At 40.5% G+C, this 21,752-nt stretch overlaps 1 protein-coding gene across 8 annotated transcripts in view; it reads right to left on the reverse strand.

Moving 5' to 3' along the window:
* Positions 1-21,752, reverse strand: part of RIF1 (replication timing regulatory factor 1) — a 63,239-nt gene that overhangs the window by 30,545 nt on the left and 10,942 nt on the right. For 7 of the 8 annotated variants that reach the window (XM_045575697.1, XM_036422273.2, XM_045575699.1 and 4 more), the window contains 8 exons: positions 18,884-19,073; positions 14,742-14,834; positions 9,687-9,825; positions 5,817-5,968; positions 4,292-4,409; positions 2,486-2,659; positions 1,746-1,856; positions 770-832 (listed from right to left, as the gene is read on the reverse strand). In XM_045575697.1, the coding sequence (XP_045431653.1) occupies positions 770-832; positions 1,746-1,856; positions 2,486-2,659; positions 4,292-4,409; positions 5,817-5,968; positions 9,687-9,825; positions 14,742-14,834; positions 18,884-19,073 (1,040 nt within the window). The remainder of the gene's footprint in view (positions 1-769; positions 833-1,745; positions 1,857-2,485; positions 2,660-4,291; positions 4,410-5,816; positions 5,969-9,686; positions 9,826-14,741; positions 14,835-18,883; positions 19,074-21,752) is intronic. The other variant, XM_036422272.2, reaches the window with a different exon arrangement.

Here is a 21,752-nt window from a genome sequence, read left to right on the forward strand (position 1 = left end):
CAGTGCATGGTAGTGCACCAGTGGGGTCCCTCAGCTTGCCCTACAGGGATTGGGCTGAAATTGGCACACCACCTGTCACTCTTGCATACCATTACCACGCATCCCTACCACTCATTCCAGGCCCGCTGTGCTGCGCCTGCCACAGGCTCGCCCATCGGGAGAGGCTCGTGCTACCGCAGCAGTGCTCGCCAGCCATGGGCCCTGCATCTGGCCCGTCAGTCAGCTGAGCAGTGCTTCCACTGTGGGAACACCATGTCCACCAGAGGCCAGCTCTTGTGCTGAGCGTCTGCCCCCTGATGGTCAGTGCATGTCATAGTGACGAGTCGCTTAAGCTTTTATATAGACAGATTTTCAGGGGTAAAAATATACATTTAAGAGAGCTATGAAAATTATTTTTTTACTAAATCAAAAAAAATGCTTTGTGCTCTGGCAAGTGTAGTTCAGTTGGTTGAGCATTATCCTATGCACCTAGGTCACCTGTTTGGTTCCCTGTCAGGACATATGCTCAGGTGGTGGCTGTGCAGGAACCAGCCAATCAATCTTGCTCTCTCATCCATCTCTCTCTCTCTCTCTCTCTCTCTCTCTCTCTCCCCCTCCCTCCCTTCCTCTCTCTCTCAAATCATTGAAAACATATATATAAAGAGCTTTGTTAAAAACTAAGTCTGGAAGCTATAGTTCAAAAAATTATTTTAAAATAAATTTTATATATAAAAGCCAAATAATTTAATGAGTGCCATAAAAATCATTTGATCAGTATTATGGTGCTTACCTGATTCAATAACTAATTTGACCAAGTTAATTAGCTCTTTCCAAATAGCACTGACAACTGCATCTGTCAAAATAAAACGTAAAGTACTTTAGAACAAAGTAGGTATGACTATAATGGCACTCCTCTCATACTAAAGAAATTGAGCAATTAATTTAGAATATAATTTTCCTTCTAATATTCAACTTTATAATAAATCAGTTTATAAAACACTATCACCTTATTTTTGTTAAAGAAATGTGATTGTTTTTTTTTTGTTTGTTTTGTTTTGAAGGACTGTACCATATTAACACAGGGTCATGTAACTATATTTCATTCTTTTTTCCCCCCTTCTCTTATATTTTCTGTATTCAATATCTTAAACTTTTGAGACAACAAAAAACAAATATCAGAATACCTAAAAACCACTAGAAAAAAATTTCCCAAGCCAATTAAATAGCAAACTATTTTATTTACGAAATTTCTTCTCTTCGCTTGATAGGCTATTGAACAAATGAGTTAGGTGTAGATGATGGTATAATAGTCTGAGCTTGATTCATGGCTCTACCATTTACTGTGTGACTTTGGACAGGTTATTTACTTATAGAACAATGGAATTTTCTCATCTGCAAAACTAACACAAAAGATTATTGTACGGATTAAATAAACTATATCTTACAATATAATCTAGTTCAGTGGTCGGCAAATTCATTAGTCAACAGAGCCAAATATCAACAGTACAACAATTGAAATTTCTTCCGAGAGCCGAAAATCGACTTCTGTGCATGGACCACGAAGTTTCAATCACACTATGCATGCATGCCTGCTCGTGATTATTTTGTGGAAGAGCCACTCTCAAGGGGCCAAAGACCCACGTGTGGCTCGAGAGCCACAGTTTGCGGACCACTGATCTATAGATAATAGGTGACACTATATAACTGTTTGCTATTTTAATTGATTTTTGAACAAATTATTTTAAAAACTTGTCTTAAATAGTTACCAGAAGCATCTTTTCCAACTGCAACAAAGCTATCATGAACAGCAGTGATAAGTGTATTTGCATATTTGGAAAAAAAAGAAGAGTTGCTGATTAACGGATATTCAAGAGGCTCTAGAACAAAAAAAGAGACAACTGTGTAAAACCACTTTATGAAATAAACTTCTCAATATTAAATTTTAGGTGGTATGACATGTTTTCTTTTTAAAAAGGTTATAATTATTTCATAATTACAAAATATTTTTATTAAACTGTATTTTAATTCAAAATTCCAAATTATACACAAATAATATTTACAAATAACATCTACCTGATTTTTTTTTTTTTTTCTTTTTGTTAATCCTCACACAAGGATATTTTTCCATTGATTTTTTTAGGGAGAATATAAGAGAGAGAAAGACAGAGAGAAACATCGATGTGAAAGGAACACTTAGATTGGATGCCTTCTGCACAAGCCTTGACCAGGGTCCAGGCCAGGGAGAAGTGTGTAACCAAAGTACCGTTGACCAGAATCAAACCTGGGACCCGTCAGTCCCCAATTCACTGACCCAAACCGGCTAGGGCACATCTACCTGAATCTTAATGCTATTGGTAGACAGACTCATTTAAGCTTTTTAAAAGTCATATGTTAAAAAAAAATATGAAGAAACTTCCCTAAAATCATTCCAGTACTAATCAAATCACTTCCAATTAACTATGTTCTATACGGTTTCAATAACTGAAATTATTTTTAAAGCAAATACCTAAGCTCAGTACAAGTTTGTTTTGCTTAGCAAAACTTAAAACTTCTGGACCCAACAGAAAATGAAGTAACATTTCAAGTCCTAAAAGTTGAATAGAGGGGATTGTGGCCATTACACCAAAATTCGAACTCAAGTTCATCCGGGTGGTTACCGAGGCTCCATATGGAGAAGCACCTTTAAAGCAAAAAAAAAAAAAAAAAAAGTTAGGTAAGCTTAAATTATCTACCCAAATGAACATATTGCTCATTTCCTTCCAATGAAATCTACCTTCAAATGTAAATTGTGTTTTTCAAGAGTTGAAAGTTTTTGTATAAAACTCACAGAATTCCAATTGAATATTAAGAACAAGATTATTTGTTACAAACCATTTAAATGAATAAAATTCTCAGGCATTAATCCTTACCCTAAATTATTACTATTCAGGCATTCCTTAAACGTAAGTATAAAAAACAGCTAACAGAAAGTAATAATAGCAAATAACTTTCTTTCATGGTATACATGCTAAGCCACATTTCTTACATATCTTAAGATGTTGTTTTTAACCTGTTAACTGGGGAGTTCCCTTTTTAATTACGCAACATACAACGGGCGCATACTCTTTCACTAGGACGTGTCAGTACGTCACACCCAGCGGACGTAATTTTATATTATTATTTTTTAATTCATACTTAATTAAAATGAAATATATATTTTTTCATTTATTCATATATAAAGCACAAAGGAAAATACAAAATTACAAATAAATAGAAAAGAATACCAACAAAAAAATGGAATCATCAAATTAAAAAATTATAAATTTTACAAACAATTATAAAGATTACAGCCGAAGCTGGTTTGGCTCAGCGGTAGAGCGTCGGTCTGCGGACTGAAAGGTCCCAGGTTTGATTCCGGCCAAGGGCATGTACATTGGTTGTGGGCACATCCCTGGTGGGAGTGTGCAGGAGGCAGCTGGTCGATGTTTCTCTCTCATCGACGTTTCTAGCTCTCTATCTCTCTCCCTTCCTCTCTGTAAGAAAATCAATAAAATGTATTAAAAATAAAAAAAATAAAAGATTACAAATAATATATACTGTCCCTCTCAGGGCGCAACATATATTTCAAGGACGTATTCATATGTCCTACCCGTTCCCAATAGTGTTTATGTTTGACGTATTTATAGGTCCCGCTCGGTTAACAGGTTAATAATGTTCCTTAAAATACTGGCTCTGAAACCAATACAATTATCTGTAATGTACCTCACATAATGTACTGTGGAAAAGTTGATGTTTCCCAACTACAAAAATGCAATTATTGCAGTAAACATTAATGATGGAGAATATAAATATAATAATCGTTGTGATGGGGGACCAAAATTATTAAGTCATTTCATGTGAATAACACTGAACAGTCTTCAGCCAAAGCATTTACCGTATTTTTCGGACCATAAGACGCACCGGACCATAAGACGCACCAGTTTTTAGAGAAGGGAAATGAAGAAAAAAAGATTCTGAAACAAATAGCGTCCTAAAATATTTTATGTGCATTAAAACCCAACATCACAGTCATAAACACATGTAATCAACCCTTGTAAAGTAAACAGCAGCATTTAGAACCATTTTAGAGCCGGGCAAGCACACAGAGACAACACAGAGCCGGGCAAGTAAAAAAACTTTTTTTTTAAAGTATATGTGTAGGCTATATTTGGACCATAAGACGCAGGGACTTTTTCCCCCCACTTCTGGGGGGAAAAAAGTGCGTCTTATGGTCCGAAAAATACGGTTAAAATAAATAAATAAATAAATAAAAACAAGTTTGACTATTTCTTACCTTTATGTTGAGGGGTCATAGGACTTAAGCCTGGAGAAGTAGCTAGTCGAGATGAACTGCCCTGAGGTGAAGCATTAGCATCAATGCTTATTGTGCTTTGAATTAGAGGCACACAAACCTAGTAGGGTAACAATAATAATAAAAAGGAAATGATATTTGTAAACTGCACAATTTCCTTTAAAAAAAAAAAAAAAGCCTTGTGTGACAGTTGATTTTCTTTAACAAGCAGTATAAATTCTGTTAGTATGTTGAATTTTATGAACTATTTCAATACATGGGCAAAATACTGAAATTTGGACAAGTGAAAACTTTTACCAAACTGTATTTACCCCGAGATGCATACTATCTATAAATTTCAGTTCTAAATTACAAATTATACACAAATAATTTTTGCAAGTAATATCTACCTGAGCTTTAATGCTATTGGCAGACAGACTCATTTAAAATTTTTTAAAAACCTGCTAAAAATATATGAACTAAGACAACTTCAAGCTCATTTCTAAGATCATTCCACACAATCAAATCTAGTCAATGAGAATAAATTATGCCAATGAATGTGGACAACTGATAAGGTTAGTCTAATAGGACCTTACCATGGCAAAATTGCAAAAAAATTACAGTCCTAATTATGTAACACTATCAATGTCCAATTTTAATTAGTTCATCTTCCACCAAGTTTAAAAGTGTTAAAAATTTCAAGTATATTTAAAGTCTCCCTTCGTAAGAATATACTCACTGCTTATTAGATATTGACATAGACTAGAAGACAAGGACTTAGAAATCCAAAATTAAAATATACTGAAAAATCCAAGATAAGCAATAAAAAAATAAAAGCTATCGCACCTGTCCTTTTTATACTTAACTAAAAAAAAATTTCAGACCCTGGGCAGGTAGCTCAGTTGGTTAGAGCATCGTCCCCGTACAACAAAGGTTGTGGGTTCTTTCCCCAGTCAAAGCACATATAAGAATCAATCAATGAATGCATAAAATAAGTGGAACAACAAATTAATGTTTGTCTGTCTGTCAAATCTATAAAAAAAATTTAGAAAAAATTCAGAAACCAAGGATGGGATTAATTGCAAAAACAAAGAGGTACAGATAAGAATATTAAGCCTGGGTGTAAATGCCCAGAGGATATCAATATCTAAAGAAATTTGTAAAATCATTTCAACAATATTAAAAACATATGATGGAATTTAAATAATTAGTTATCCCTAGGTAGCCTGAAAAGAGAAACAAAAATAACAATCCAATTTTGTTATCTACGCACTATAGCATTTGATTTGTTTTAGTAATATTGAATCTATTCTCAGTTATATTCTAAGTCCTCTGAAATTCCTTTTTAAAAATATTCATGTCTCTAAAAAATAGATATTTGAGTGTTTGCCAATTAAAAGGGCTTAGTCAAGAAAAAAGATCTTCTATATATTGTGGTCTGCTAACACAGCAAAAGTAACACTGAAAGATTATAGAACACATTAATAAAGAAAACACAAAATATTATTATCAAAACTTAGAATATTACCTGTTCAAAATTAGCAGGAAGATGAGGTCCAAGTCTCATTAGTAAATACCACCAGACTTCTAGTTTTGTTAGAGCAAGAGCTTCTGTTCGCACATGGATGGAACTCAAAGGCTGCATTAACAACTTTAATCTTTTCGCACTACACAGTATTTCTTAAAGGAAAATGAAACAAGCACACAGGTAAATACATTTAAGAGCAAAAGATTACATTTTAAGAATGAATATACAGTAGTTCCCCCCCCCCCACTTTTTTTTTTTTAACCATATCAAGGGAATAAATTCTTTAAAATTTTTATTCAACAGGTGTGTTCCTGTTTCACCCAAAATTTTCTCCTGACAAACTCCAGTACACCTAGACAACAATAGGTAGGAAGGTAATGACAAAAAAAAGTATTATTTATTAAATGCTGAGGGCCAGGGGTGATTTTGCAATCAAGTGACATCTGTCAATGTCTAAAATATTTTTGGTTGTTACAACTTGAGAGGCAAGGGTATGGAGAACACTACTGGCATCTAGTGAGGTGCATTCAGAAATGCTGCAGAGCAGTCCTCCACAACAAACTGTCTAGCCCGATATTAAAAAATGTTGAGAAACTGTCCAAGCTGCTTTGTATTCTTTTTTTTTTTTTTTTTTTTTTTTTTTTTTTTTAATATATTTTATTGATTTTGTACAGAGAGGAAGGGAGAGAGATAGAAAGCCAGAAACATCGATGAGAGAGAGTCATCGATCAGCTGCCTCTTGCACACCCCCTACTGGGGATATGCCCGCAACCAAGGTACATGCCCTTGACCGGAATCGAACCCGGGTCCCTTCAGTCCCCAAGCCGACGCTCTATCCATTGAGCCAAACCGGTCTCGGCTGCTTTGTATTCTTGTCATCTCCACTTTACAGGTAAAAAATAGAGGTTTACTGCCTAGCTGTTGTGGGTCAGTGGTTGAACATTGACCCATGAACCAGATCACAGTTCAATTCTCGGTCAGGGCACATGCCAGGGTTTGAGGCTCTGCCCCCAGTAGTGGATGTGCAGGAGGCAGATGACTGATGACTATCTCTCATCACCGATGTCTCTCTCTTTCTATCTAAAACCAATAAAAACATATTTTTAAAAATAGAGGCATTTTTTACATTCTGTCAAAAATGAATATATTTAACCAAAACCGGTTTGGCTCAGTGGATAGAGCTCGGCCTGTGGACTGAAGGATCACAGGTTCGATTCCGGTCAAGGGCATGTACACTGGTTGCAGGCACATCCCCAGTAGGGGGTGTGCAAGAGGCAGCTGATCGATGACACTCTCTCATCGATGTTTCTAAATATCCCTCTCTCTTCCTCTCTGTAAAAAAATCAATAAAATAAATATTTTTAAAAAGGAATATATTTAAATTTTGCTAATAATTTATTTTATCAAGCATTATAACTGTTGTTGACATTAGATTTTGAAAACCTACATCTACATTAATAATTACATATTAAAATTCAGCATAAAAATGAAATCTAATTCTTTAAGCAAAATATTTACATCAGAATTCTATAGTGTGTGAGTATGACTGGGAATACATAAAAAGACAGTCTGTGCTAAAGTAACTTATCAAAGACTTCAAAAGGACTTTGAAGTAAGAAAACAAGTCAGACTACTGTGAGAACAAATCCTCTACATACGAGCTCCAAAAAAACCACCTGTAGCAGATTGCCAAATGCCATACAATCCATTTTCTTTTAGTTACCAGACTTGTGTTCATTCATAACAATGATGGCTGCCCAATTTTTACTTATTTATCTAGTCTCCTGTTTAGCCATTCTACCCAATGAAACTTAAGTGATGATGAATGTGAATTTCTAGAATGCTCACTATAGATAGCCAACTCAGCTAAGAAGTTCATTTCTGCTTTCTGCCTTCCCTTTTTCCTATAGTTTGTAACTAAGGCATACTGAAGATGACAGAAGAGTCAAGCACTTTCGATAACGACTGCCTCGACCTATAATACAAGTCATAGACTCTAGCTCTAGACGTACTTCATCTTCTTTAAACCCTTCCTATTTTATGCAGTAACATTCAACCATTTATAATTCCAACAGATTTAGTCGTGAACATTATCTCGTGCTAATAGTTCATAAGCAACAAAAAAAGAAAGTGACATTTCTAATTAAAAATGGTGCCCAGTAATGCACTTTTACCAACCCTTTTAATAAAAGTAATGATAGTTAGATGGTCAGCAGGGGAGGGGAGTTGGGAGGGACCAGGCCTACAAGGGAGGGCAGCTAGGGGCGATCAAGCCTCTAGGTGAGGGCAGTTAGGGGTGACCAGGCTGACAGAGGAGGGAAGTTGGGGGCAACGAGGCCTGCAGGGAAGGGCATTTGCAATTTGGGGGGATCAGGCCTGCAGTGGAAGGCAGTTAGGGGTGACCAGGACTGCAAGAGAGGGCAGTTGGGGGTGACCAGTCCCGCATGGGAGGGCAGTTGGAAATGACCAGGCCTGCAAGGGAGGGGAGTTGAGGGCAACCAGGTTGGCAGGGGAGGGCATTTAAAGATGACCAGGTTGGCAGGGGAGGGCAGTTAGAGGCAATCGGGCCAGCAAGGGAGCAGTTAGGCATCTATAAGGCTGGCAAGGAAGTGGTTAGGGGCAACCAGGCAGGCAAATGGTTGGGAGCCAGGGTCCCAGATTGGAGGGGTGCAGGCTGGGCTGAGAGACACATCTCCTTCTCCCGTGCACAAATTTCATGCACCAGGCATCTAGTCACTTTATAAAATACATTAAAAGTGAAAGGAATGAATGGTCATTGGTAGAAAAAAAATATATAGGATGAAATCCACAGTACTTAGTACATCTGTATGTATTATTCTGAATATTAATTACCCAGTAAGTAGGTACTTAATACTGACCCATCTTTGGGCTAAACATTCTTTTTCATCTATATCTATATATGTATCTATATCTCTATCTATGCATCCATCCATTCATATCAAACACCTTCACTAGGATAATAGGATGTTAAGTTTAAAGTAAATCACAAGGAAACACTTATAGCATATATAATAAAAGCCTAATATGCAAAGTGACCAAACAGTGGAACAACCAGTTGGCAGGGGGTGGGGTGGGTGAGCGGGCAGCGCCAGACCAGCCACGGTGAGTGCCAGCGGGAAGAGGGAGGGAACAGCAATCAAGAACCAGCTGCTCATAGGCTGGCGCTGTCCCCTGATCACTCCCCATCCCCTGGTTCTCACCTGCAGAGGGAGGCTACCAGTAGCTGAGCCGGAACTGCCCCTGGTGGTCAGTCAGACATCCCCGAGGGCTCCCAGACTACAAGAGGGTGCAGGCTGAGCTGAGGGATTGCCCTCCACTCCCCCACCCCAGTGCACAAATTTTTGTGTACCAGGCCTCTAGTATATTAATATTAATCTACTATTAGGTACAGTTCTAAATGTCCTAAGAGATAAAAAGAAGTTCACCAGTTGCACTTGCTGGTTTGGCTTGGTGGATAGCGTTGTCCTACGGACAGAAGCGTCCCCGGTTTGATTCCAGCCAGGGGTACATGCCCAGGTTGCAAGCTCAATCTCCAGTGGCAGCCAATCTATGATTCTCTCTCACCATTGATGTTTCTCTCTTTCTCCCTCTTCCTCCCTCTCTGAAATCAATAAATATATATTTTAAAATTCAGTCAGTGATGTTAATTGCATAACAATCACAATTGTTTCCTATCATCTATTGAGACCTTTGATAAATTCTGTAATCACTCCAAAATAGTAAAAATACTTAGTACCTCAGATCTCTTGTGACCATAAGTAAGATAGGTAATGATGTACTAAGAGTGCCACAAATGGTATTTGATAGTTTTTGAACATTAAATATTCAAAATTTCAAAATATTACTTACCTGGATTTAACGCAAAATTATCTATTAAACTCTTCCAAGCAATAAAAGCTATTTTTTTAATTATGGGTGCTCCACTACGAAATCCCAGTTCCTCCAGCTGTAATAGAGAATTAATGAAACTCCCACTTCGATGTAAAGTCTAAAAAAGAAAAAGTCATTTAAAAAAGAAAAAGTCATTTAAAAAGTTATTGACTTCCTAAAACAAGGCATAAGGCACTAGTATGATTCACTAATCTAATTCATTCTGTTTCAGTTAAATAAAAATCTTAGGAATTAACATTTTTCAAAGTACCAAATTCTATATGCACATTCAAATTTCAAAATCACAAAATATAAACTTCATGAAACAGATAATATAGAACACAAACCATTACAGAAAATTAGGAAGGTCAGATAAAAACCAATTTTACTAACATAATCCCAAAAAGTGAGTACATGAAAAAAATATATATATATAATCTATATTAAAGAATAAATAAGAAATGTTAGATACTGAAACTAATAAAACACCTTTTCAAATACAGTAAATAAAACAGGTATGAAAAATGGTTAAGAGGAGAAACCAAAATGGTGGCATTAGGTAAACACCTACACTGCTGCCCTGCACAACAATTTTATAACGGCAACTGGAAGACAGAGCGGACATCATCCAGAACCACCGGAAAAGCTGGCTGAGTGGAAATTCTACAACTAGAAAAAAGCACTGAGACTCAGAGGAGCTGAGGAAGTGTGGAGACCCAAGCACTTGGAAAGGGCAGGCGGCTGAATAAGCGGCGGAAAGCAAGTGCATGGCTAGCTTTCTCGTTAAGGAGGAAAACAAAACCTCCTGACTGCAATGAAATCCAGCTCCAGGTGAGACTTTGGGTACCAGGCTCATTCGGGGAGAATCTGGACTGTCAGGCAGTGTGTTTCTCTCAAGAAACTCAAGAGCAGCTTTCACTCAAAGGTGCGAGCAGCCATTGCCACAGGACACTGAAACACAGGGCCCTCTTAGGGCGGGGCTGACAGGAAACCTGAGACTCCACCCTATCCAAGCTGAGCACAGAAACGCTCCCAGCGAAGACAGTGCTGATCTTCACAGCCAATTGTCCTGGAGGTCAACTCCTCCCAGTGAAACCAACAACAATCAAGGCTTAACTACAAGACTGCACACACAGCTCACAAGTGGTACACCAAGAGTGTCCACCTCAGATAACTGGAGAGGCTGAGCTACTGGGCCCTCCTAGGACACCTAGCATACAAAGCAACTCCATCAAATCAGGGAAGCAGCTAAAATGCAGAAATATACAGGCAGGCCACAAATGAAGGAAATAGAGGAAAGCAAAAGACTGGATATAGAGTTCAAAACCACAGTTATAAGGTTTTTCAAGAATTTCCTAGAAAAGGCCAATAAATTTAACCAGACCCTCGATATGAAAAAGGATCAACTAGAAACTGAGCATATACTAACTGAAATTAAAAAAATATTATACAGAGACCTAAAAGCAGACTAGAGGATTGCAAGAATCAAGACAAAGATTTGAAATACCAAGAAGCAAAAAACACTCCTCTGAAAAAGAAAAAAGCATCCAAATAGTTGAAGATAGTGTAGAAGCCTTTGGGACTACTTCAAGCATGCCAACATCCAAATTATGGGGGTGCCAGAAGAAGAGAGCAAGATACTGAAAACCTATTTGAACAAATAGTGACAGAAAACTCCCCCCACCTGGTGAAAGAAATACTTACAATTCCAGGAAGAATCAGGGGTATAGAAAGGGAGTGGGAGGTGCAGGAAGAGACTGAACAAAAAGCATACACCGGAGAAACCAAGATGGCGGCGTAGGGTAGACACCTGAATGTAGCCTACCACAACAAATTTGAATTTAGAACTGAAAAACAGGGGAGGCATTGCCCTGAAGCACCAGACGGCTAGCTGAGAGGAGGCTCTGCCATCTGGGAAGGAGAGAGAAGGCACGCTGAACCTCAGGAACTGAGAAGGACTTTTCTAAGGCGAGTCTGACAGGGAACCAAAGATTGTCTGCGCCATCCCAAGACCCCGCCCAATCCAAGCAGAGTACAGAAGCCCTCCTAGCTGAGACACTGCTGATCCTCACAGCCAATTGGCTTGGAGATCAACACTTCTCAGTGATACCAACAATAAGCAAGGCTTAACAACAAGACTGCACACACAGCCCACAAAGGGCTACACCAAGACTGTCCACTGCAGGTAACTGGGAAGGCTGTGCTACTGGGCTCTACCAGAACACCTAGCACACAAAGCTATTCCATCAAATCAGGGAAACAACTAAAATGCAGACAAGAGGAAGGACACAAAGGAAGAAGACGGAGGAAAAGAAAAGATTGGACATTGAGTTCAAAACTACAGTTATAAGGTTATTCAACAATATCCTAAAAAAGGCCAATAAAATAAATGAGACCTATGAGGATATGAAAAGGGAGCAACTAGAAATAAGGGATCAACTAGAAATGAAGAAAACACTGTCTGAAATAAAAAATATTATACAAAGTCCTAAAAACAGACTGGAAGATCGCAAGAATCAAGACAAAGATTCAGAACACAAAGAGCCAGAGGACACTCCTCTGCAGAAGGGATAAGATAAGAGAATCCAGAAAGTTGAAGATAGTGTAAGAAACCTCTGGGACAATTTCAAGCGAACCAACATCAGAATTATGGGTGTCCCAGAAGATGACAGAGAGCAAGATACCGAAAGAATATTGGAAGAAATAGTGACAGAAAATTTCCCCCACCTGGGGAAAGAATTAGACTTACAAGTCCAGGAACCCCGCAGAACCCCAAACAAAAGGAATCCAAGGAGGACCACACCAAGACACATCATAATTAAAATTCCAAGAGCAAAAGACAAAGAGAGAATATTAAAAGCAGCAAGAGAAAAGCTATAAAGGAGCACCCATACGATTCTCAGCTGATTTCTCATCAGAAACCATGCAGGCCAGAAGGGAATGGCAAAAAATATTCAAGGATGCCAGGACCGGTTTGGCTCAATGGATAGAGCGTCGGCCTGTGGACTGAAAGGTCCCGGGTTTGATTCCGGACAAGGGCATGTACCTTGGTTGCGGGCACATCCCCAGTGGGGGGTGTGCAAGAGGCAGCTGATAGATGGTTCTCTCTCATCGATGTTTCTAACTCTCTCTCTCTCTCTTCCTCTCTGTGAAAAATCAATAAAATATATTAAAAAAAAAAAAAATATTCAAGGTGATGAAGAGCAAGAACCTACAGCAAAAAATACTCTACCCAGCAAAGCTAACACTCAGAATTGAAGGCCAGATAAAGAGCTTCACAAATTAAAAAAAGCTAAAAGAGTTCATCACCACCAAACCAGAGTTATATGAATTGCTGAAGGGGGTTATTTAGGAAGAGGAAGATAAAGATAAAAATTATGATCAACAAATACGTAGCTATCAACAAGTGAATCTAAAAACCAAGGGAATTAAAAAAATCTGATGAACAATATTAACTGATGAATATAATAGAATCAGAGGTATGGAAGGGAAATGGACTGACGATTCTGGGGGAAAAGGGGAGTGGGAGTGCGGGAAGAAACTGAACAAAAACTGCACCTATGGATGAGGACAATGGGGGATGGGGAAAGGACAGAGGGTGGGGTGGGAACCTGGTGGAGAGGAGCAATTGAGGGGGGGAAGAGGATCACATTTGTAATAATTTGAACAATAAAGATTTATTTAAATAAATAAAATAAATTAAAAAAAAAAAAAGGCATACACCTATGGATGAGGATGGGTTGGAGGGTGGGGGCTTGCAAGAGGCAGCCGATTGATGATTCTCTCTCATTGATGTTTCTAACTCTCTATCCCGCTCTCTTCCTCTCTGTAAAAAATCAATAAAATATATTTTTTAAAAAAATTCAGTTAAGTTCCTGTGAGCTTCGGGTCAGATTGCATCAACCAATCAATACACAACCTTGCTTTAGAATTATTTTTTTAAAGACACCTTACTTATAGTCATGCACTGCTTAACAAAGGGATATGTTCTGAGAAATACATCAGGCAATTGTTGTGCAGACATTATAGAGTATTCTTACACAAATCTAGATGTTATAGCGTATTACACACGAGTCAACTTCTTGGCTGTATACCTGTACATTATGCTAATACACACATGAGATTAAATCAAGCACAAGAGAAAATGATGCAATTAAGAGATGACGTAAGACCAAAATGTATGAGGTTGCTGACAGGGTAACATGGCACACTATTCCATAGGAAAATATTTGTTAATAAGCAGTAAGAGTACACTAAAATAGTGATAAATACGACAATAAATATACTAAGCAGTAACATTTATTCATTATCGAATACTAGGTACCATACAAAATTGTACGATATACTTTTACACAACTGGCAACACAGGTTTGACACTAGCATCATAACAAACATGTGATATCATTAGCCAATAGGAATTCTCAGTTCAATTATCAACTTATGCAACCAGCCTAGTATATGCAATCTGTTGTTGATCTAATCATCGTTAGGCAGTGCGTTAACTGTGTTTCACTAATTCACTAACATTGAACTCCTGGCCTAAAGTATTATAACTCAGTTCTGAACAAACCTTTAATATCCATATTACCTTCATAGGACACATCAGTCTTTCTGTATTTAGGAATCATAGCATTTCAACACTATGCTTGGGGGCCATTAAACAATGTGATTGTCAAGAAAAAGCCCAAAATGTGAAAAATATGGCAATAACTGGATCATGAAAAGGACATTTGTTTAGAGAATATAGAGAATTCAAACAAAATGGCAAAGCACAATCTTAGGTCAGCTAGGAACAACTGTACTAGGAACTCATTTTTTTTGCCACCCTGTATGTCTGGTATACACACTGGTGATACATTTAGAAAATTATACAGAACAAGTACTGATGTTAGCTTTACAAATAAATTTTAGTGAGTAGGTAAATTTGCATATATGGTCTGATGAATAATGTAAATTGACTGTGCTTTGTATATAAAGTTAAGAAATGAAAGGGTCTAGCAGTAAAACTGAACTATTCTTTAGATGTGGGCTTACCTTTCCAAGAAGTTTGACAAACAAAGGCCATAATTTTAAAACATATGTCTCATTTTTACTCATAAATAGCTTCTGGAGTTCTGCAAGTAATTTCTGCAAACAAAAGCAAAGGTATTTACCAAAAGGACTCTTAAAAAGGAAAAAATATGCAGTATCAAATTGGTTGATTACCTTAGCCAAATAACTTTAACCAATGTTTTATAAAAAAAACTTTCTTACATAATAGCAAAGCTGAGTTTTACAATAATCTAGAGGTCCAGTGCACAAAATTCATGCACAGGGGGAGGGGGTTTCCCCTCAGCCCATCCTATACCCTCATCAATTCAGGACCCCTCAGGGGATGTCCGAATGCCAATTTAGGATAGGGCCAAACTGGCAGTCGGTCATCCCTATCACAATCCAGAGCCACTGGCTCCTAACTGCTCACCTGCCTGCTGGCCCTGCTTGGTCACCCCCAACTACCCCCCCCCCACGCTGGCCTGGTAGCCCCTCACAGGCCCTCTCCAACGCTGGCCTGGTTGCCACCAACTGTCCCAACTACCAGCCTGGTCACCCCACGCAGCCTGCTGTTCAGTCTTTTGGTCATCCCTCACTAACATCCCTGCCAAACTGGTCGCCCTGCACAGCTTGCTGATTAGTGTCAGTCCAATTGTTAATAGTGTCAGTCCTGGCTTTTTATATATTAGGATGTCCAATATAAATCATCATTAACATTTTACTAATGTTTTTATTAACACAATCTAGCCATTCTACATTCATTAATCCAGATTAAAAATTTCCCCTATTATTCTTTTCCCTAAAAACTTTAGCATGCATACCATTAATTAGATTTCAAATTAATGTTTTTTAACTTCTCACTCTAACTTTAAAGATACATTAACCTGTTAACCAGGGAGTTCCCTTTTTAATTACGCAACGTACAACGGGCGCATACTCTTTCACTAGGACGTGTCAGTAAGTCACACCCAGTGGACGTAATTTTATATTATCATTTTTTTATTTATACTTAATTAAAATAAATGAAATATATTTTTTTCGTTTATTTATATATAAAGCACAAAGGAAAACACAAAATTATAAACAAATAGAAAAGAATACCAACAAAAAAATGGAATAATCGAATTAAAAAATGATAAAGGAAAGATAGCAGTATAGAGTAATTCTAAAATATAACCCTGTGCCGAAACCGGTTTGGCTCAGCGATAGAGCGCCGGTCTGCAGACTGAAAGGTCCCAGGTTCGATTCCGGCCCAGGGCATGTACATTGGTTGCGGGCACATCCCCGGTAGGGGGTGTGCAAGAGGCAGCTGATGGATGTTTCTCTTTCATTGATGTTTCTAGCTCTCTCTCTCTCTCCCTTCCTCTCTGTAAGAAAATCAATAAAATATATATATTTTTAAAAATTACAAAAAATATATACCGTCCCTCTCAGGGCACAACATATATTTCAAGGACGTATGTCCTACCCGTTCCCAATAGTGTTTATGTTTGACGTATTTATAGGTCACGCTCAGTTAACAGGTTAATAGCTTCATGGATAAGACTGAGAAAACTAGTTCAAATGTATGAAGTTTTACATATGCTCTTAAAAATTAATAAACTTATAATAAAGAAACTTGCAAAAATAAGAAAGATACTTCATTAGACTCTAAATATAACTATAAAGTAACTTTAAAATGAATAGACAAAACCCCAAGATTTAGAATCTGGAAGCTTCCCTCACTGTCTGGATTACTATAGTATGCCCCAACTAGTTTCCCTGTTCCTACTCAATCCCCTTTAGAGTCTATTGCAGGCGTCCTCAAACTTTTTAAAGTGGGGGCCAGATCACGGTCCCTCAGAGAGCTGGAGGGCCAGACTATATGAACTACTAATTCCTACTGTAACACCTCGGCTGCGCTCACTGCCCAAAAAACCTGGCGGGCCAGATCAGACTCCTCTGTGGGCCGCATGTGGCCGCGGGCCGTAGTTTGAAGACCCCTGGCTATTGTGAACATAGGCAGAGCAATCCCTTTAAAACCCAAGTCAGTGCCCCTCTTAGACTCAAAATCTTCAAATATGATTTTCAGTAGAACCACGTCTTACAATGACCCCCAATGTGCAAGACTCTCTGTTTCTCTGAAATCGTATCGTACTCACCTTCATGAATTCCACTATTATACTGCTCAGTGTTCACTGAACACAACCATCAGAACAGGACCTTTTGCTCTCATGGTTCCTCCAAAGAGCTATCCCCTGTATCATCTTCAAATCACTGCTGAAATACCCTTTCTTTTTTCTTCCCTCATCACTTCACCCTTCCTCTCCAATGAAACTCTTTGGATCTAATTCCTGTTGTTCTAACATTCTTCACTAAATCTACTATATACTTTATTATCTCTACCACTAGAAAATAAGCTCCACAATTCCTTTTGTTCACTGATATATTCAGTGTCTAAAACAATACCCAGCATATAATAGGTGTTCAAAAAATATTTGTTACAAGAACAAAGGCTGAAAAACCTAAAGCCTGGGGCAAATAAAAACTAGGAAATTACACAGCTGATGCAATTATACACATTAAATTTATATTCACTGGGATTATGCTACAACCACTCAAATTGCACTGAATTAGTTAATACTTTCCCGTTTCCAAAAATGCAATCCCTTTCAATCAATATCACTAGGGATTGTATAAAATGTCTGGATCATAGCATCACTAGATAAACAACTTCCTTCCTTACTGAAGAGCAGAAGTAGTAATGCCTACAATAACTTCATTGTTTTAATTCAAAGAGGGATTTTCTAGATCACAGTACAATTATACCAATACTAGAGGCCTGGTGGATGAAATTCGAGCATAGGGCTCCCTAAGCCCAACTTGAACTCTCTACAATCCAGCTCTCAGGGAATGTCCTACTGTTGGCTTAGGCCCACTCTTCGTGGTTCTCTGCTCTCTGCGGGGTCTGGGGGTTTCACTGCAGCAATGGAGATGAAGCCCCCATGCCCCGCTGTCCGCTCTCTGCCTGCCACCACCATGTGCCATGCCAAGGAAGCCCCAATGTACAGCAGTGTGCTCTATCTGCCAGGCCTGGGGACTTCGCCAACACCAACACACTAAGGAAGTACCCATGCCCTGTTGTCTGGGCTCTGTCTGCTGGGCCTGGGGGTGCTCCTGCCACGTCTGCCCTAAGGAAGCCCCCAAGCCCTGCTGTCTGGGCTGTCTGCTGGGCCTGGGGTTTCCCCCGCCATCACCCTGCACTAAGGAAGCTCCTAAGCCCTGCTTTCTGGGATCTGACTGCTGGACCTGGGGATGTTCCTGCTCTCTGTACTAAGGAAGCTCCCAAGACCTGCTGCCCAGGCTCTGACTGCCAGGCCTGGGGGTGCTCCCACCACCACGCTAATGAAGCCCCCATGCTCTGCTATCTGGGCTCTATCTGTGGACCTGGGGGTGCTCCCACTGCCACCGTGCTAAGGAAGCCCCAAAGCCCTGCTGTCCAGGCTCTGTCTGCGGGGCCTGTGTTTCCCCCCCTGCCACCGCACTAAGGGAAGTGTGTCTTCCCCGCTGCTGCCGCACTAAGGAAGCTCTCAAGCCCTGCTTTTCTGGGCTCTGTCTGCTGGGCCTGGGGGTGTTCCCACCTACTCTGCTCTAAGGAAGCCCCCAAGCCTGCTGTCCAGGCTCTGTTTGCCGGGCCGGGGGCTTCACCACCATCACCCTGGGAAACGAATCCCCCAGGCTCTGCTGTCTGGGCTCTGTCTGCTGGGCCTGGCCTGGGGCTTCCCCGCTGCCACTGTGCTAAGGAAGCCCCAAGCCCTGCTGTCAGGGCTCTATATGCCGTGTCTGGGGGCAGATCCAACTTGATCCCCACGAACCCCAATGGGGCTGACAGGCCCAGGTACTGCAGCAGCGGTGGAGCAGAGAGGCTGGATCCGCCCCCTCAGGCAGTGGATCCAGCCTCACTGCTTCAGTGGACAGGCCAGACACTCCAGCAGCAGGGCTGAGGGAACTAGGCACCGCCATCTTGTGGCTATGGGGGCTGCCATTCTGCTGCGGAGTGATGGTAAATTGCATATTACTCTATTATTAGATAGGATGAGCCCTAAGCATGGTAAAGAACCTTACAGCACAGTATTCAAAAAATCCTTATAAAAAGTAATACTTACAGTAGTCATAAGCTGCTCTGTGATAGATGCTATTTCTTGTTGTTTCTGAAGCAACAATGGCATTCCCATCTCTAGAGCAGTCGCTCCCCGCAAATGTACCTTTTGGGCCGAATGAACAACTAAAGGTATGACCAGTTTTGCCCACCTAACTGACTCTTCTCCCATTTGAATTGGGGCTTGTTCAATTAGCCTATAAGAGAGAAATCAATAAATAGGTAAGTTTGACCTCACCTTTTATGTCGAAACTACCAGGAAAATAAGCAGCACACAGAGAAATATGAATGGTACGGAACATTTATTTTAAAATATGTACATCTAGTCACACACACAAAAAAATAATTTTCCTGGCTAATTCTACTTCTGTATTATTCTTATACATTTTTTAAATAAAAAGGTATTTTGTCTTTAAAGTTTTTTAAAATACTAATTATCTATACTAATAAAAGGGTAATATACGAATTGATCATGATGCCCTCATAGTAACAACCGAAGAGCAGGCTGCATGGGGCGACCAGGCTGGCAGGAGGATTAGCAAGGGATGACCAAACAACCGACCAGCAGGCTGGGTGGGACAAACAGGCTGGCAGGGGGAATAGTGAGGGGCGACCATGCTGGCAGAGGGGGGCAGTGAGGGGAAAATAGGCCAGCAGGAGTGGGGCAGTTGGAGGAGACCAGGCTGGCAGGGGGGAGGGGAGGACAGTTAGTGGTGATCAAGCAGGCAGCCAGGTGAGCCGTTAAGAGCCAGTGGCCCTGGATTGTGAGAGGAATGGCCGATCCTAGGGATCGGGCTGAAACCGGCAGTCGGACATCCCCCAAGGGGTCCCAGAGTAGAGAGGGTCTAGGCTGGGCTGAGGGGACTCCCCTGCCCCTGTGCAAAAATTTCTTGCTCAGAGCCTCTAGTCTAGGGGTGTTGAACTCAATCAGAGAAGGGGCCAAAATCTAAAATCCAGCCTAAATCGCGGGCCGAATGGTTTACTGAACAGTCATAAACTGTCATTGTGATGGAAACGCAGCGGAGTGCAGTGATGACAGCGTGGTGCGGGCCATATTGCAAGGCCTGGCGGGATGGATTTGGCCCGCGGGCCTTGTGTTTGACACATGTGCTCTAGTCTATGCTAATAAAAGGGTAATATGCAAAATGGTCACTACGCCCTCACAGTAACAACCAAACAACAGGCTGCATGGGACAACCAGACTGGCAGGGGGGTTAGCGAGGGACAACCAAATGACTGACCAGCTGGCTGCGTGGCGACCAGGCCGGCAGGGGGGAGCAATGAGGGATGACCAGGCTGGCAGAGGGGGCAGTGAGGGGCAACCAGGCCAGCAGGGGGGTAGGTGGAGGAGATCAGGCCAGCAAGGAGGGAGAAGTGGGTAGAGTTGGAGGCAACCAGGCTGGCAGGAGGGGGGGCAGTTAGGGGCAATCAAGCCGGCAAAGCAGGCAGGCAGGTGAACAATTAGGATTGTGAGAGGGATCCTGGATTGGAGAGGGGGTCCAGGCTGGGTTGAAAGGCTTCCCAATTCTCTGCATGAATTTCATGCACCAAGCCTCTAGTTTTTATATTGGGTCTAGTAATAAGTAATGTCGTTTTTAAACATTCGTTTAAAATCTTGCTTGGCATTGACTTGTATTGACATAACCTTCAAACATTTGGTATCTACAGAACGTGTGAAGTGCAATTAACAAGTTTTGCTTGAAAAAGTTTGTGTTTGGTTTGGTTTTTGTTGCAAAACTAGGGCTAAGAAGATGGCGGATGAAGAGCATATTCGGCACTGCATGCTTTACGAGTTCCAATTAGGAAGAAAAGCAAGTGAGGCTGCAAAAAACATCTGTAGTGCTCTTGGTCAAGATGCAGTTAGCGCCAGAAAATGCCAGCGTTGGTTTGAGAAATTTCGCGAGGGAAATTTTTTGTTAGATGACAAGAGTGGTCGAGGCCGAGTGTCCAATTTTGATCAAGAAGCTCTTCAAGCTCTTTTGGTGCAAAATCCTCAAATTACCCAACAAGAGCTTGCGACAACTTTAAATTGTTCACAAAAAACAATTTCCAATCAATTGCGTGCACTTGGCAAAGTCCATGAGTTGACCGACAACAACCATAATCAAAGAGTCACAATTTGCAGTTCGCTCCTCTCTCGTCAAAACCGTTTGCTGTTTTTAGAGCAAATTGTTACTGGAGATGAAAAATGGGTGCTGTATGTTAATTTGAAAAGGCGGCCTCAATGGTTGGACAAAAATGAGGCTCCGCAGCCCACGCCCAAACCTGACTTGCATGCGAAAAAAGTGATGTGTGTTTGGTGGAATTTTAAAGGAATTCTTCATTATGAACTTTTACCATCTAACCAAACCATTACAAGTACAGTGTATAGTGCCCAATTGGAAAGGTTAGCCCAAGCTTTAAGAGAAAAAGAACCCGCGCTGATTAATCGGAAGGGCGTAATTCTTCACCACGATAACGCACGACCGCATACTGCAAGAATCACTGCTGAGGGAGAATCCAAGATGGCTGCTCGGGTGGGCAACTAGCCGCAGCCGCACACAGCAGTTTCAGCGAAATACAACTAAAATATAAAATGGACATTACCCAGAACTACAGGAAAGTCGACTGACTGGAAATTCTACAACAAGAAGGAGAAAACCAGAAGGAAGCACGGAGGAGCTGTAAAAGCCCAAGGTACGGAGACACGCGGCGCGCGGAGAGGACAGAGCCGGAGAGGAGGGAGGCCAAGTGCCTGGCTGGCGGTCCCAAGCGGTAAGGAGAGAAAGGCCCAGCTCCAACTGCTCTGAACCCCAATTCTAGGCCAGACCCCGGGGACCCAGGCTCATCCATAGGGAGCCGGGCTGTAAGGCGGGACTTCGGGGAAGCGGCGAAAG

This window comes from Pipistrellus kuhlii, unplaced genomic scaffold (genome assembly GCF_014108245.1).
Source record: "Pipistrellus kuhlii isolate mPipKuh1 unplaced genomic scaffold, mPipKuh1.p scaffold_m20_p_7, whole genome shotgun sequence".
Taxonomy (NCBI): Eukaryota; Metazoa; Chordata; class Mammalia; order Chiroptera; family Vespertilionidae; genus Pipistrellus; species Pipistrellus kuhlii.